This window comes from Macaca mulatta, chromosome 2 (genome assembly GCF_049350105.2).
Source record: "Macaca mulatta isolate MMU2019108-1 chromosome 2, T2T-MMU8v2.0, whole genome shotgun sequence".
Lineage (NCBI taxonomy): Eukaryota > Metazoa > Chordata > Mammalia > Primates > Cercopithecidae > Macaca > Macaca mulatta.
Genome location: NC_133407.1, coordinates 125,566,268 through 125,579,370, shown reverse-complemented (window position 1 = coordinate 125,579,370; position 13,103 = coordinate 125,566,268). Strand labels below are relative to the sequence as shown.

At 40.4% G+C, this 13,103-nt stretch overlaps 1 protein-coding gene across 2 annotated transcripts in view; it reads right to left on the bottom strand.

Annotated features, from left to right (window-relative positions):
• PTPRG (protein tyrosine phosphatase receptor type G) overlaps nucleotides 1-13,103 on the bottom strand; it is a 745,340-nt gene that overhangs the window by 298,747 nt on the left and 433,490 nt on the right. For both annotated transcript variants that reach the window (XM_015130516.3, XM_002802749.4), the window contains exon 3: nucleotides 9,615-9,794. In XM_015130516.3, the coding sequence (XP_014986002.3) occupies nucleotides 9,615-9,794 (180 nt within the window). The remainder of the gene's footprint in view (nucleotides 1-9,614; nucleotides 9,795-13,103) is intronic.

The window sequence follows — 13,103 nt, the reverse complement described above, 5'->3', positions numbered from 1 at the left end:
TGGGAGGTGGAGCTTGCAGTGAGCTGAGATCCAGCCACCGCACTCCAGCCTGGGCGACAGAGCGAGACTCTGTCTCAAAGTAATAATAATAATAAATACAAATAAAATTTAATCTAAAAATTAAAACAACAGCAGGAAAAGCTGAATCTGGATAAGGCACAAACTGGAAGGTGCCAAGCTAACAGCTAAAGACAGGAGAAGAATGAATGGTGTTATAGACCGAATGTTTATCTCCCTGGAAACTCACAAATTGAAACCCCAATCCCCCCTATAATGGTATGATGAGTCAGGGCCTTTGGGAGGTGATTAGGCCATGAGGGTGGAACCCTCATGAATGGGATTAATGCACTTAAAAAAGAGATCCCCAGGCCAGGCACAGTGGCTCACACTTGTAATCTCAGTGCTTTGGGAGGCCGGAGGCGGTGGATCACCTGAGGTCAGGAGTTTGAGAACAGCCTGCCCAACATGGTGAAACTCCGTCTCTACTAAAAGTACAAAAAGTTAGCCGAGTGTGGTGGCAGGCACCTGTAATCCCAGCTACTCAACAGACTGAGGCAGGAATATTGCTTGAACCCGGGAGGCGGAGGCTGCGGTGACCGAGATCATGCCACTGCAATCCAGCCTAGGTGACAGAATGAGACTCTGTCAAAAAAAAAGGCCCCCAGCCAGCTGCCTTCCCTTCTACCATGGAATGTGAGAAGTTATCATCTATGAATCAGAAAGCAGGCCCTCACCAGACACTGAATCTGCTGGTGCCTTAATCTTGGACCTCCAGCCTCCAGAATGCTGAGAAATTTTTATTGTTTAGGCCACCAGTTTATGTTATTTTGTTATAGCAGCCTGAACTAACTAAGACAGTTGGGCTAAGAGAGAAAGACAGGAAAGGTCTATGTGGCGAACGAAGTTTCTAGAACTATCCTGATTGTGATTAATGTAGATTGTGATGAAATAAAAGCAGAATGACGGAGAAAATAGAAGAAGCTGGAAGCTTCAAATTCAAGGTTTCTTAACCTAGAGTCCAAAAGTCCACAGCTGTGGCTACGTATGGGCTCTGGAGGTCTATACCTTCCTGATACAAGAAGTAAATTTCTGAGCACGGTGCACACATGGAGCTTAGGAGCTGGACTCTGTAGCCAGTAAGTCCAAACTTGAATCCTAGTTCTGCCACTGTCCACTTACGAGAAAGTTAATGCACTTCTTGGTGGCTTTGTTCCTATTCTGTAAAATTGGAATAAGATAGCAGCTACTTCACAGGTAAGTTAAGAGGCTCACAAGGGCTGATATATGAAGAATGCTCACAGCGGCAGTTCATACACATCACAGAATAGCATTGGTGTTATGCAACCTTTAGGAAGGTTATTATCCTAGGAAAGGATCCACAGCTTTCACCAGATTCTCCCTTTGTCTGGGGCTCCCCATGATGTAAAGACCTCCAGGCTATGCAAACGGCCAGGGCAAAGTAGGATCAGTTCACATCTTAAATAAGGAATTAGTTTTCTCCTGAACTGGAAGGGTTGACTAAGTGCCTGGCATTCATAGCATTCTTTGCAGGACATCCCCCAACTGTTTATAAATTAAATTCAACATGTGTGTATAACACAGGCTAAAGCAAATGTTCACACTAAAATCTGAGTAAACAGCAGCAGGTGCCAAAAAGTAAAGAAAAATGGATGAGAGGAAAACTAGCAGTTTACTATGATATCCTCCTACCCTGACGCACCGCCAAGACTATAAGGTAGAAAAAAAAAAGCCTACCATTATGGACCCTAATGATGGGATCCCTAGACCACTTTCCACAATACCTGTGACATCAGAGGGATGCCCTGGGGCTCCCAGTAAAAGAGAAACGCTCTTGTCTGAAGGTCAGAATGCACTGGCTGTAGTTACAGCCTTCCACTAATTTCCCTGTAGACACTGACATTTATGTTTTTCAAGTACTCAACAAATATTCACTGAGTAATCACTGGCGGAAAAAGTTGGGTAAATCAGACACAACTCTTGCCCTTCTGGAACTTATGGCTAATGGGAAAGACAGGTCTCAAGAACTAAACAGACAACAGAAGCAAACCTGCAAGTGGGACGAGGGGTAGCACCTGAGCATACAAGCCTAGATGAGAGAAGGGGAGGGTGTCATGGTCTGAGCTGAGAGTGAAAGGAGCTACCCCAGGGAAGTGCCAACAAGATGGGAGAACATCAAGAAAGAATCAATGGCCCCGTGGTAGTGCTAATGAGTAAGAGAAAGCCAAGGTGACAGGTATCCAGAGAGCAGGATGGGACACGAGGACAGAGCACGAGGCAGGGACAGTGAGCAGTCTGTCTGTTCCAAGAGAAATGGGAAGTCCTTGATATGATTGGAAGAGAGAACAACAAAGAAAAAGGGAGAGACAGGCAAGATCAGATTAAGGAACTAAGATTACTCTGGCTACTCTGTGGAGAAGGCCTGGGAGGAAAGCAATGTTGGTCAGTAGAAATATGTGAGGAGCTGATAGCAGTAATCCAGTAAAAAGTCCCTGGACATGCTGAGTCAGAGCAACCTCAGACATCCAAGAGATGATAAACCACAGGAATATCCTGGGTCTCAGTTAACTCACTGCTAAACTGGGTGAAATGAACAAGGTGGATTAGTTAACACTTTAACCATATAAGACATGAAAGATGGAGGAGTCTAGCAGAGAACGCTGTACCCTAAAAAAGAAACGGTTCTTCAAAAAATGGCCTGTAACATTCAGGGTAATTGGTTAATCAGGCTTCTGTCTACACAAAAACTAGTTCCTACCACCTGAACTTGGGGACTGAGGCTGTGGGCATAACAAAGAAAATGGAGCTTAGCAGACAGGAAACAGCTTGCAGAGTACCTAGCCAAAGACTGACCCAGTGAAATAGCTCCAAGCTCAATTCCAGGGTTAAGGTAAAGCTGGATAGTATTGGAATGAAAGAACCCAAGAATGTGGGCCTTTGAAACAGGAAAATTTATAAAGCAGAGCAAAATCACACCTAGCATTCCCCAAATAAATAATGGATTTTAAAAATTAAACTTACATTTTCTTTTTTTGGGCAACCTTAAGCTAATCGGAGATGCCCCAGGGTACTACAAAGACACTGTTTATATTAGGCACGCCCAATATAAACAATACCAAGGGCCCAGATGTTTTCAAACATCTGTCTACTTGGCTGATGTTCTGCTCTTAATCAGAAGCTTGGCAGCCTCTTTGTAAGTGAAATGACCTATTTATTAGTGACACAAACAAAACTCAGAGTAAAAAAGCAACTGTTGATCAAGGAATGATGACTCCGCAATGGTCTACCATCATCGTCCCATATTTACACCTATTAAGGATCATTACATTGAGGAGGCTATGGAAGTGTTATAATAAAAATAAAAGTAATGATTGGCACCAGGTGAGTTTGAGACCCTCCCAAAAATACATTTGGGGAATCATTCATGTATTTCACTTATCCAGGCTCTCCTCATCCAATATTATTAGGGATAAGAGAGGTTTTATTGAAATAAGAACACATTTAGGTTATTACTGTCAATATCAAAATCTACTCCATAGATACAATAAATGAAAACATTTTTTAAACTTCAGTTCTCTTCTATGGCCAGCTCTAAGGAAGGAAGACAGGAAGCAGAGAAGGGGGACAATGCTAGGAGCAGGCAGTGAAAACAGGCACAATGAGGCAGAGAGACAGAGACATGCCCCAGGGGAGGCAAATGCAAGGAGAAGACACAGGAGGAAATGTGGGAGAGAATGAAACCACAAAAAAGGTAAAAGCTCGTGGAGAGATCCATAGAGAAAGACTTGTGAGTCCAACAGAATACAAAGAATAGGCAGAGGTTGCAGTGAGCCAAGATTGCGCCACTGCCCTCCAGTCTAGCAACACAGTGAGTGAGACTCCAAAAAAGAAAGAAAAGAAGGAAAGAAAGAAAGAAAAAAACAGAAAGCCCAAACTATCAGAAATATTCGAAGACACACACATACACACACCCATACCCACAACCCCCTCACACACACAAAAACACACTTTTCCTAGAAACTTCCTAACCAATCTCTTGATTACTAAAGGCATCCGTGTTACACTTGAGCAACCATGCCACTGTGGGATCACATCTTGCATGGGGGCTAGGCACAAAAGTCCATCAGTTTTGGAGGGAAATCAGACATCATGAAGACTGCTATTGAAAACCTTGTAATGAGCCGGGCGTGGTGGCTCATGCCTGTAATCCCAGCACTTTGGAAGGCCGAGGTGGGGCAGATTGCTTGAGGCTGGGAGTTCAAGACCAGCCTGGCCAACATGGAGAAACCCCGTTTCTACTAAAAATATAAAAATTAGCTTGGCGTGGTGGCATGCACCTGTAACTCCAGCTACTTGGGAGGCTGGGACATAAGAATCGCCTGAACCTGGGAGACGGAGGTTGCAGTGAACCAAGATGGTGACACTGCACTCCAGCCTGGGCCACATAGCAAGACTCTGTCTCAAAAAAAAAGAAAAGAAAAGAAAAGAAAAGAAAAACCCTGTAAGGTGCCCATCTAAAGAGGTAGCCTGGTGCTGACTCTCAGTAAGGCTCACACATCTTTGTCTCCACTGACCTTGGAAGAGACAAGTGGCTCTTCAGGGCTGTAGAGAGGCAGCAGTTAGCTTGAGTGGGGTTCTACAATGAACAATAGGGCAAAGAGTATCTTTCAACTCCAGACACTTGCTTGACGTTGGGGAGGGGTGGCTACCCCTGGCCTGCGTCTGAGCAGAGCCACATCCTCCTCCAACACTTAGCTTGGATCACAAGCGCAGTTAGGGAAATAGCATGTGGAAATGACGAAGGTTGTTAAGATTTTATTTTTCTCTTTTTACCAGCTAGCAATTAGTTTGTTCATTACTTAGCTTGCCTGTGTGTGCTCTTAAGTTGCTACTCTACTGAAAACTCCTAAGAGCCAGGTAAAATAAACTCAATGCAACAGTGTCGTAAAATACTTGCCTTAGTTTTATGGGCACAGTAACATACTAGAAAATGACTCTTGACTTCCCCATCTATAGTTTCCCTCCCATTGATTCTTGTGTGAACTGAATAACCATATTTTGAATCCATCTGTGTCAGGCACTATGGCATATGCAGACAAATGGGAAAGAATGTCGGCAAAGAAAAAATATAATAAACCAATATAATGAGAGAAGATGAAAGTAGCATGCCTTGTGGTAAACACATTTACTATTTGTCCTCAGTGTGGGATGTAAGAAAAAGTAGTTTAAAAAAAACAAAAAACAAAACTCCTCCCAATAGTTAAAATTCATAGAAGATCATGTCTTATTAACATACATCAGAAGCACCATCTAAGTATTAAATTCTGATCTTTTTGCTGGAAGCTAATGCTAGGAACAGCAAGATTGTCTTGAAATGTTCTTGATGAATGCATTATCTTTTCATTCTACAAAAATGAAAGAAAGGGAAATAACTTTAGATGAAATAAAGTGGGAACTGGCACAATAGATAGTTACGGCTCCTCAGGAAGAAACAGAGAGACGCTATCTGTCTTGTGAAGATATTTTAGACAACTTTCGAGAAGTGGGTTAGGTACAACCAAGTTGCTCTATTGATTATGCTGGATAGGATATATAGCACTCTCAGGGGGTTAAGACAGATCTGAACATTTAAGCTGTTTTATGGGAGAGTTACTGTCTGTATGTAATAGGCCGCTTTAAATATTAACTTTCTATATTCATATTTTAATATACAAAAGACAGAGTCTATTTTACAGATAAGTGACCTGTAAATTTCCATCAGAAAAAAATAAATACTCCCTCTTGAATTTATTTCCTGGAATATTAAGTTCCAGAAAATACTCTAAAATAATTTTAGAGAAGAAAAATATGTGTTGCTTAAAAATTAATGATTTACGAAAGTTCATCTAGGTATGCAAGATAGATATAAAATGGATGGCACAAAGGCAGACCATGTGGCTCATGATACACGAATTTTTTAAAATTTAAACTTTTAATTTTTCTCAGAATAGCAGATTCACATGCAGTTGTAAGAAATAATGCAGATACCACGACCCCTTTAACCCATTTCTCTTAATTGTACCATCTTTCAAAACTAGTACAGTGGGCCGGGCACGGAGGCTCACGCCTGTAATCCCAGAACTTTGGGAGGCTGAGGTGGGTGGATCACCTGCTGAGGTCGGGAGTTCAAGACCAGCCTGACCAAAATGGAGAAACCCTGTCTCTACTAAAAATACAAAAAACTAGCCGGGCATGGTGGCGCATGCCTGTAATCCCAGCTACTTGGGAGGCTGAGGCAGGTGAATTGCTTGAACCCAGGAAGTGGAGGTTGTGGTGAGCAGAGATCACTCCATTGTACTCTAGCCTGGGCAACAAGATCGAAACTCTGTCTCAAAAATATATATAAATAAACCAACCAACCAAACAAAAACACTGTAGTACAGTGATAGGTGGTTTCTTTAAAAAAAAGAATTAGACAGGTTGCCTATCAATATTATTCAATGTGGAAATTATAAACCCCACCCTAATTTAGCCTGCACTAATATGTACTGTTCAGTTGAGTTTATATGATCCAGACAAAATAGATCAAATGAATACTCATTTCTCCAAATTCTAAAAAATTTATTAACTCATTGTGTGTTAAGATCTATAGAATAGCCAAGCATGGTGGCTCATGCCTATAATCCTAGCATTTTGAGAGTCTGAGGCAGGCAGATCACTTGAAGCCAGGAGTTCGAGACCAGTATGGCCAACATGGCAAAACCCTGTCTCTACTAAAAATATAAAAATTAGCCGGGCCTGGCAGGGCACGGTGGCTCACGCCTATAATCCCAGCACTTTGGGAGGTTGAGACGGGAAGATCACTTGAGGTCAGGAGTTCCAGAGCAGTCTGGCCAACGTGGTGAAACCCCGTCTCTACTAAAAATACAAAAATTAGCCGGGGGTGGTGGTGCACTCCTGTAGTCCCAGCTACTCAAGTTGCTGAGGTGGAAGAATTGCTTCAACCCGGGAGGTGGAGGTTGCAGTGAGCCGAGATTGTCCCACTGCACTCCAGCCTCAAAAAAAAAAAAAAAAAAAAAAAAAAAAATTAGCCGGGCATGGAGGTGGGTGTCTGCAATCCCAGTTACTCAGGTGGATGAGGCGCAAAAACTACTTGAACCTGGGAGGCAGAGCTTGCAATGAGCTGAGATTACACCATTGAACTCCAGCCGGGTACAGAGTGAGACCGTCTCAAAAAAAAGACCTACCAAATGAAGGAAGTTTATATTAGTGTTAGAACAACACAAGTTGATTTCTGCACCCAAGTTTCTAAACCACCATAAGTTAAAACTCTTTCAAGAGATTTAAAAAAAAAAAAATTGCATGTTCTTTGTTTCAAATTGCATATAGCTGGTTGTCACTTTTTAAAAACCCTTCCTATGGCAGAATCATCTTATTTATGATATATTGGCCTATCTAGTATTATGTCGTGAATTTTACAGTAATTAGTTATATGAGAGTAACAAAGATTTATTTCTGCTTCTCAGAACACTGTGCTTCTGAAATTTCTGAGACCGATGGGTTTGTATTTGGATAGCTTTGCTCTAAAATCAAGTACATGCACTCAGATATGCAACAGGTTGTGGATCACTCTAGGAAGCCAGGAGAGTGACAAAGATTGATAATCAGCTTCTGGAAGACCAAGGTCATGAATCAACTTGAATTGAGTGAACCCTACATACGTCTAAACCCTGTCATTGGTGATACCAAGCTGAAAGCTGTCACTGAAACGTGTTATCTTTGCTGAAGGCTGTCAAGCGTTGCAAGTCAAGTAGAAAACCGTATCAGAGAGCGCAGTGATTGTCTCTGACAGCCTTCCAGAATGTGGTGCTGAGGTGGTACTCAGTTCCAATCTCTGATTGCACCCAGGGTGGCAAAGCTCTCATCCACTACATTTAGATATTCTGAAGAGAAATAATCTCATTGCAGTTATCCTAAGAACACTATATTTAAAACATAAAGTAGGGCAACTGATAAATTCTGAATTGCAACAATAAGCACACAATCTGTGCTGGGGTGGTAGAGAGGTGAGGATGAAAAGGTACATACAGGCCAGGTGCAGTGGCTCATGCCTGTAATCCCAGCACTTTGGGAGGTCGAGGTGGGGAGATCACCTGAGGTCAGAAGTTGGAGACCAGTCAGGCCAACATGGCGAAACTCCGTCTCTACTAAAAACACAAAAACTAGCCGCGGGTGGTGGCACATGCCTGTAATCCCAGCTACTTGGGAGGCTGAGGCAGGAGAATCACTTGCACCTAGGAGGCAGAGGTTGCAGTGAACCAAGATCGTGCCACTGAACTCCAGCCTGGGCAACAGAGCGAGCCTCTATCTCAAAAAAAAAAAAAAAAAAAAAAAAAGAAAAAGAAAAAAATTACATACAAATAACATTATTGGATCACCAGTTTTTTTTCTGGTGATCCCTAAAGCTCCCCATTTAGCCAGTTAGGTTATTTAAAAAAAAAAAAAAAGAAAAGAAAAAAAAAGGCAACTTTGTGACCTACAACATGAATAGGACCAAAGAGCTAGGAGTGAAGTCATTTTAGCCCAGCATGAGGGCTCTGGCAGCCAAGGTTCCTGAAAGGGATTACTAACAGTGGTGCGCAGTGACATCCTTGGTTACAAAGGGTTCACTTTAAAAAGAGAAAGAGAGAAAAAAACTTGTTTTAATGGGCCAAAGTTATAAGTAGTTAAGTAATAAGAGTGAAAAATATCTTTAGGCATCAACAGAACCCCAGGTAGCACTAAGCAGAGATGTAGTATAATATCCCAGAGCTTATTTTCAGATCATACAGCGAAGCACAGCAAGGCATTCTCTGGTACTTATAAGGACAATCTATAAACTGATATTTGCACAACAGTAATTGAGAGGGAGGTAGCTCTTCGCATTAGCAATGGTAAAAAGACGATGCTGCATATTCACAAATCCCAAAATGACAAGTGGAAGAATCGAATTGCTGGTCTGATACACAAAGGGATGAGACAGTTCATCTGTACTCGGAAGTAATAAAAAAACATTAATAAACCAAATCTCAAGAAAGATAAGAATTCTGATTTCATTTGCATATTTGGCACCATGTTACCTGACAGAACTTTCTGCAATGATAGAATGTTCTCTGTCTGAGCTACCCAATAGGGTAGTTACTAGCCGTATGTGGCTGATAAGCACTGGAAATGTACCTAGTACAACTGAGGGACTGTTTTAATGTTATTCAATTTTTAATTAAAACTTAAATGGAAATAGCCATATGTGGCTAGTGGCTACCAGACTGGGTAGCTTTCTGAAAGTCCTTCTACATACCTTACATCTGTTAACTCATTTAATCACTACAACCCTAGGTCTAGATGTATAATATTTTATTATCTACAGTTTATATTTTTCAAAAAAAATGAAGTGACAGGGTGATTAGCCACAAAGTGATGTATCAAGTCACACAGCTCGTTCTGAAACTAAGGACTGATTTAGGCTCCCTACAGCAATGTACACTATTCAAGGAGCAAGTCATGGTTAAGGTAAACACCAGAGGCATCCAAAAATTGTTCCTGTTGCTCTGTGGACAACTAAAGAAGACATTGTCTACCTGTTTTCCCTGTGTTTTTCATCCAGGTTTTGTTAGAAGACTCATTGTCGAAGCCATCGAGCTGCAGTTCCTGGTATTCTTCCCCGACACGCGCATGCTGGTCTAAAATGTCAACAGGAGACTGGTGATGGCCCCCACAGCTGACACTAGATGTGACCCAGTGCTCAGGACCATAGGCACCTGTTGAAAGAAGACAACACTTCAATCCTCACGGTTCAAGGGTCAGGGATGAAATGAATAAATCTTAGGAAGCTGAGCACTGCATCTCTCAACATGTCCCTAATCCAAAGAGGTGAATGTACTGAAAACTATGAATCGAAGCCATTTGCCTGATGTGGCAAGAAAATTTCAGAAAAGATGTTACCTGAGTTAGTTTTGCTTCTTGATTTACAATCAAACATTTGCTAACTTTACCTTTAACCAGGCTAAGAGAGTTGTGTAGAAGGGCTGTCAGGGTTGTTCATATTTCTGAAAATTTTTAAATATTTCCTAAAATAAGCAAAGCATTTATTCACAAAAAAAAGCACCTTGATCAAGTTAGCATGTTTTGCTATCGTGAGCAACATCCTAAATACAACTATCTTCTTAGCCCATGAAAGTTTGCAAACATGAAAGAGGAAAAAAAAATAAAAGCAACAGAAAACTAGATGAGAGGCATTACAAATGACGGGGGCAATAAAGGCAGGTTTTTCCTTTGGCTAATTGTGAAAGATTTTTCAGTTTGGCCTTCATTTGTACACTTGAGTGTTAAGGTGCTCATCTCTCCTTTTCGATTCTTCTCTCTCATAGAAAATGCAGTCATAAAGTTACCTTCAGATTGGACTCTGCACTCATATAAATAAAGACTTTGGGGGGACATATGCCACAGAAATAAAGGAAGAAAGCACAACAATAAAGCATAATTCTAATTCTAATAGGTACCAATCAGGCATAAACACAGAAAACACACTGCATTTGCCTCCTTGCCTTATTTGGACATGAAATTTTATGGGAGCAGTTTCTATTACATTGACTATGTGCTCTTAGACTTTTCCGCATCCTACTTTTAACCTTGTTGACACAACATAGCGGGCGTAGCCTGCTGAAACAACTTTTGCTGAAAAGATTAAGATTGGATCCTTTATTGATAATTAGATAAGAATAAACTTTACAATTTTTAGCAGGTAAAACACAGGCTTCCCAATCAGAAAGCTTAATGTGTAGTGTATATACATTCATATACAGAAATACTAGTTGATGGGTGGGAATTTTTATGCCTCCTGTATACCTAGCCTCGTACAATGGAAGACACAAAGAAATCTTATTTAGTTTATTAGTAGGTAAGTCCAACTTGTTAGTTTAGTAGTGTAGGTAAATCTCCCTACCACTAAATAAGAGCCCACATGAGTGACCATCCTGCCACTACCCAATCATTTGCCACGGCTTTCCCCATTCCCCGAAAACTCGTAACAGCTCACAGTAGATATAAACAAGGGTACAAGAAAAATGGGACAATCACAGAAAGTATTTTCCGTCATGGAAAGAGCATGCAAAAGCAATGGATACAGCTCCTTAAAAATGATGCATATTTTTGCTATCTGGAAAATACCTCAGCCTCACTCTAAAGCTTAAGTCATTCTCCCTAATCCTCATCCCAAAGAGTAAGATAAAAACAGACTATCCGAATGAACATGTTCGCTGATTGGCAAAGGTCTAGCAAACTCGGGGATACTCTTAAGTCATTTGTAAGTGTCACGCTACTATCTGGAAAAAGTTAACATCACCATTCTCTTCACTGCATGATTCCAACTAAATTGTCATAGGCTTTTCACTTATGTCTTTTTTTTACCTCTTTGTCAAATTCCCTATGTCTGTGATGAGTCACAAAGGGATAGTATGCATTTGCCATATATTTAGCCAACTTTTATTTTGGCCATACTTTATTTTCATCTTGCATCTGTATATTTGAAGAAAAAAAAAAAAAAGAGGGGAAGGAGACATAAGGAAGGGCTCCAATCATCCTGTCTACAGCTTAAATTTTCTTCCAGATGCCAAAAGAATTCATTGAAAAACCAAATAAAGTGATGGTTGATTTATCAGATGGCTGACCAAAATAGGAATTTTACTTAGCCACAACTGAGCTTATAAATCCAAATTATGGAAACTAATGTTTTAATATCATAATATCGTATGTGTATGTATGCATGCCTTCTAAAAACTTACAATAAAATTACACTCAACAAGGAAAAATGATACAGGACACAGTAAAATAAATCCAAATACCTATGATTCAAATAATAGATGCGAGCCATCATTTGGAAAAACAGACACCTGATAATTATCCTCCTACTACTAACAATTTAAAAAATACTCTGCAATGTCAGAAAAGTACTTGCCATTCATATTATTTCTCATAACCTTCCAGACATGGGTAAAATATAATTTATCACTCTATAAAAATATAATCAGGGTTCATACCAGTGGGATTCATTTATTCACTGGTAACAATCTGAAGATTTCAGCCGACTACATGCTTGCTTTCACACTTCCACCCAATATACGTTCAAGTGCAATTTTAATTGAAACTGATCTTCCACTTCAGATTTCAAATTAATTCTTCTTTGGAGTACTTCATGCTTCAGACACCCTTGCCTTGCAAAAACCCCTATGTCATTAGCAGAGGAAATAGAACACTTTTTCTAAGCTTGCAGGTATTGATTATCTATTCTCACATCGAAGCACCATTGCCATTCCACACTGTATTAATCTCTTTGGTGTTAAGACTCTTTATAAAAGACTGAGAATTATACCATTAATCGTTTGCAGTTCCACAAGACTCATAGTATTGAATGCTTTGTTTTTCACAAATTTGAATAAATGCTTTTATGTAAAAAAAAAATACTAAATAAAAACTATGGTTAACTTAAAGCTATTTGGGAAGAGATGAACACTTGAGAAGAAGCCTTCCTCTCTCAGACATGATATTACCCATCTATAATAATAAGAGTCACTTGCACTTTAGTTTCCTCTTACTGACTCTTTTTTAGAAGTAACAAGACATCTGCATTTTGGCAGCAAGACCCTTCTGAACGGCTCACCAACTCCAACACGTCAATCTAGTACACAAGTCTGTGTTCTTAAAAGGGCAGAGGTAAGGGCAGGGGTAAAAACCACAGGGCAGTCTGAGTTGCCAAAAGTAACTTCCTGTTCACCTGCTGAAAGTCTTAAAGAAATGAGATTTTGATTGAGACATACTGCCAACCTCTAAGTTCCAAGGGAATGTAATAGTGTTTCTCATTCAACATGAGATGATAAATATATTCTTTTTAATGAATTCAATAAACATACCTGAAACCCCTGGCTGAAAGTTTGATCTCAGGGTAAATGTCCCTTTGTGAGGGACACACGGGGGGGTTCTTGGTTTCCTTTGGACCCCATTATCACTATTGTATAATGTACCATTTATACCTAAATGTCTGTCTTCCCCACTAGTGGTAAACTCTGAGAACT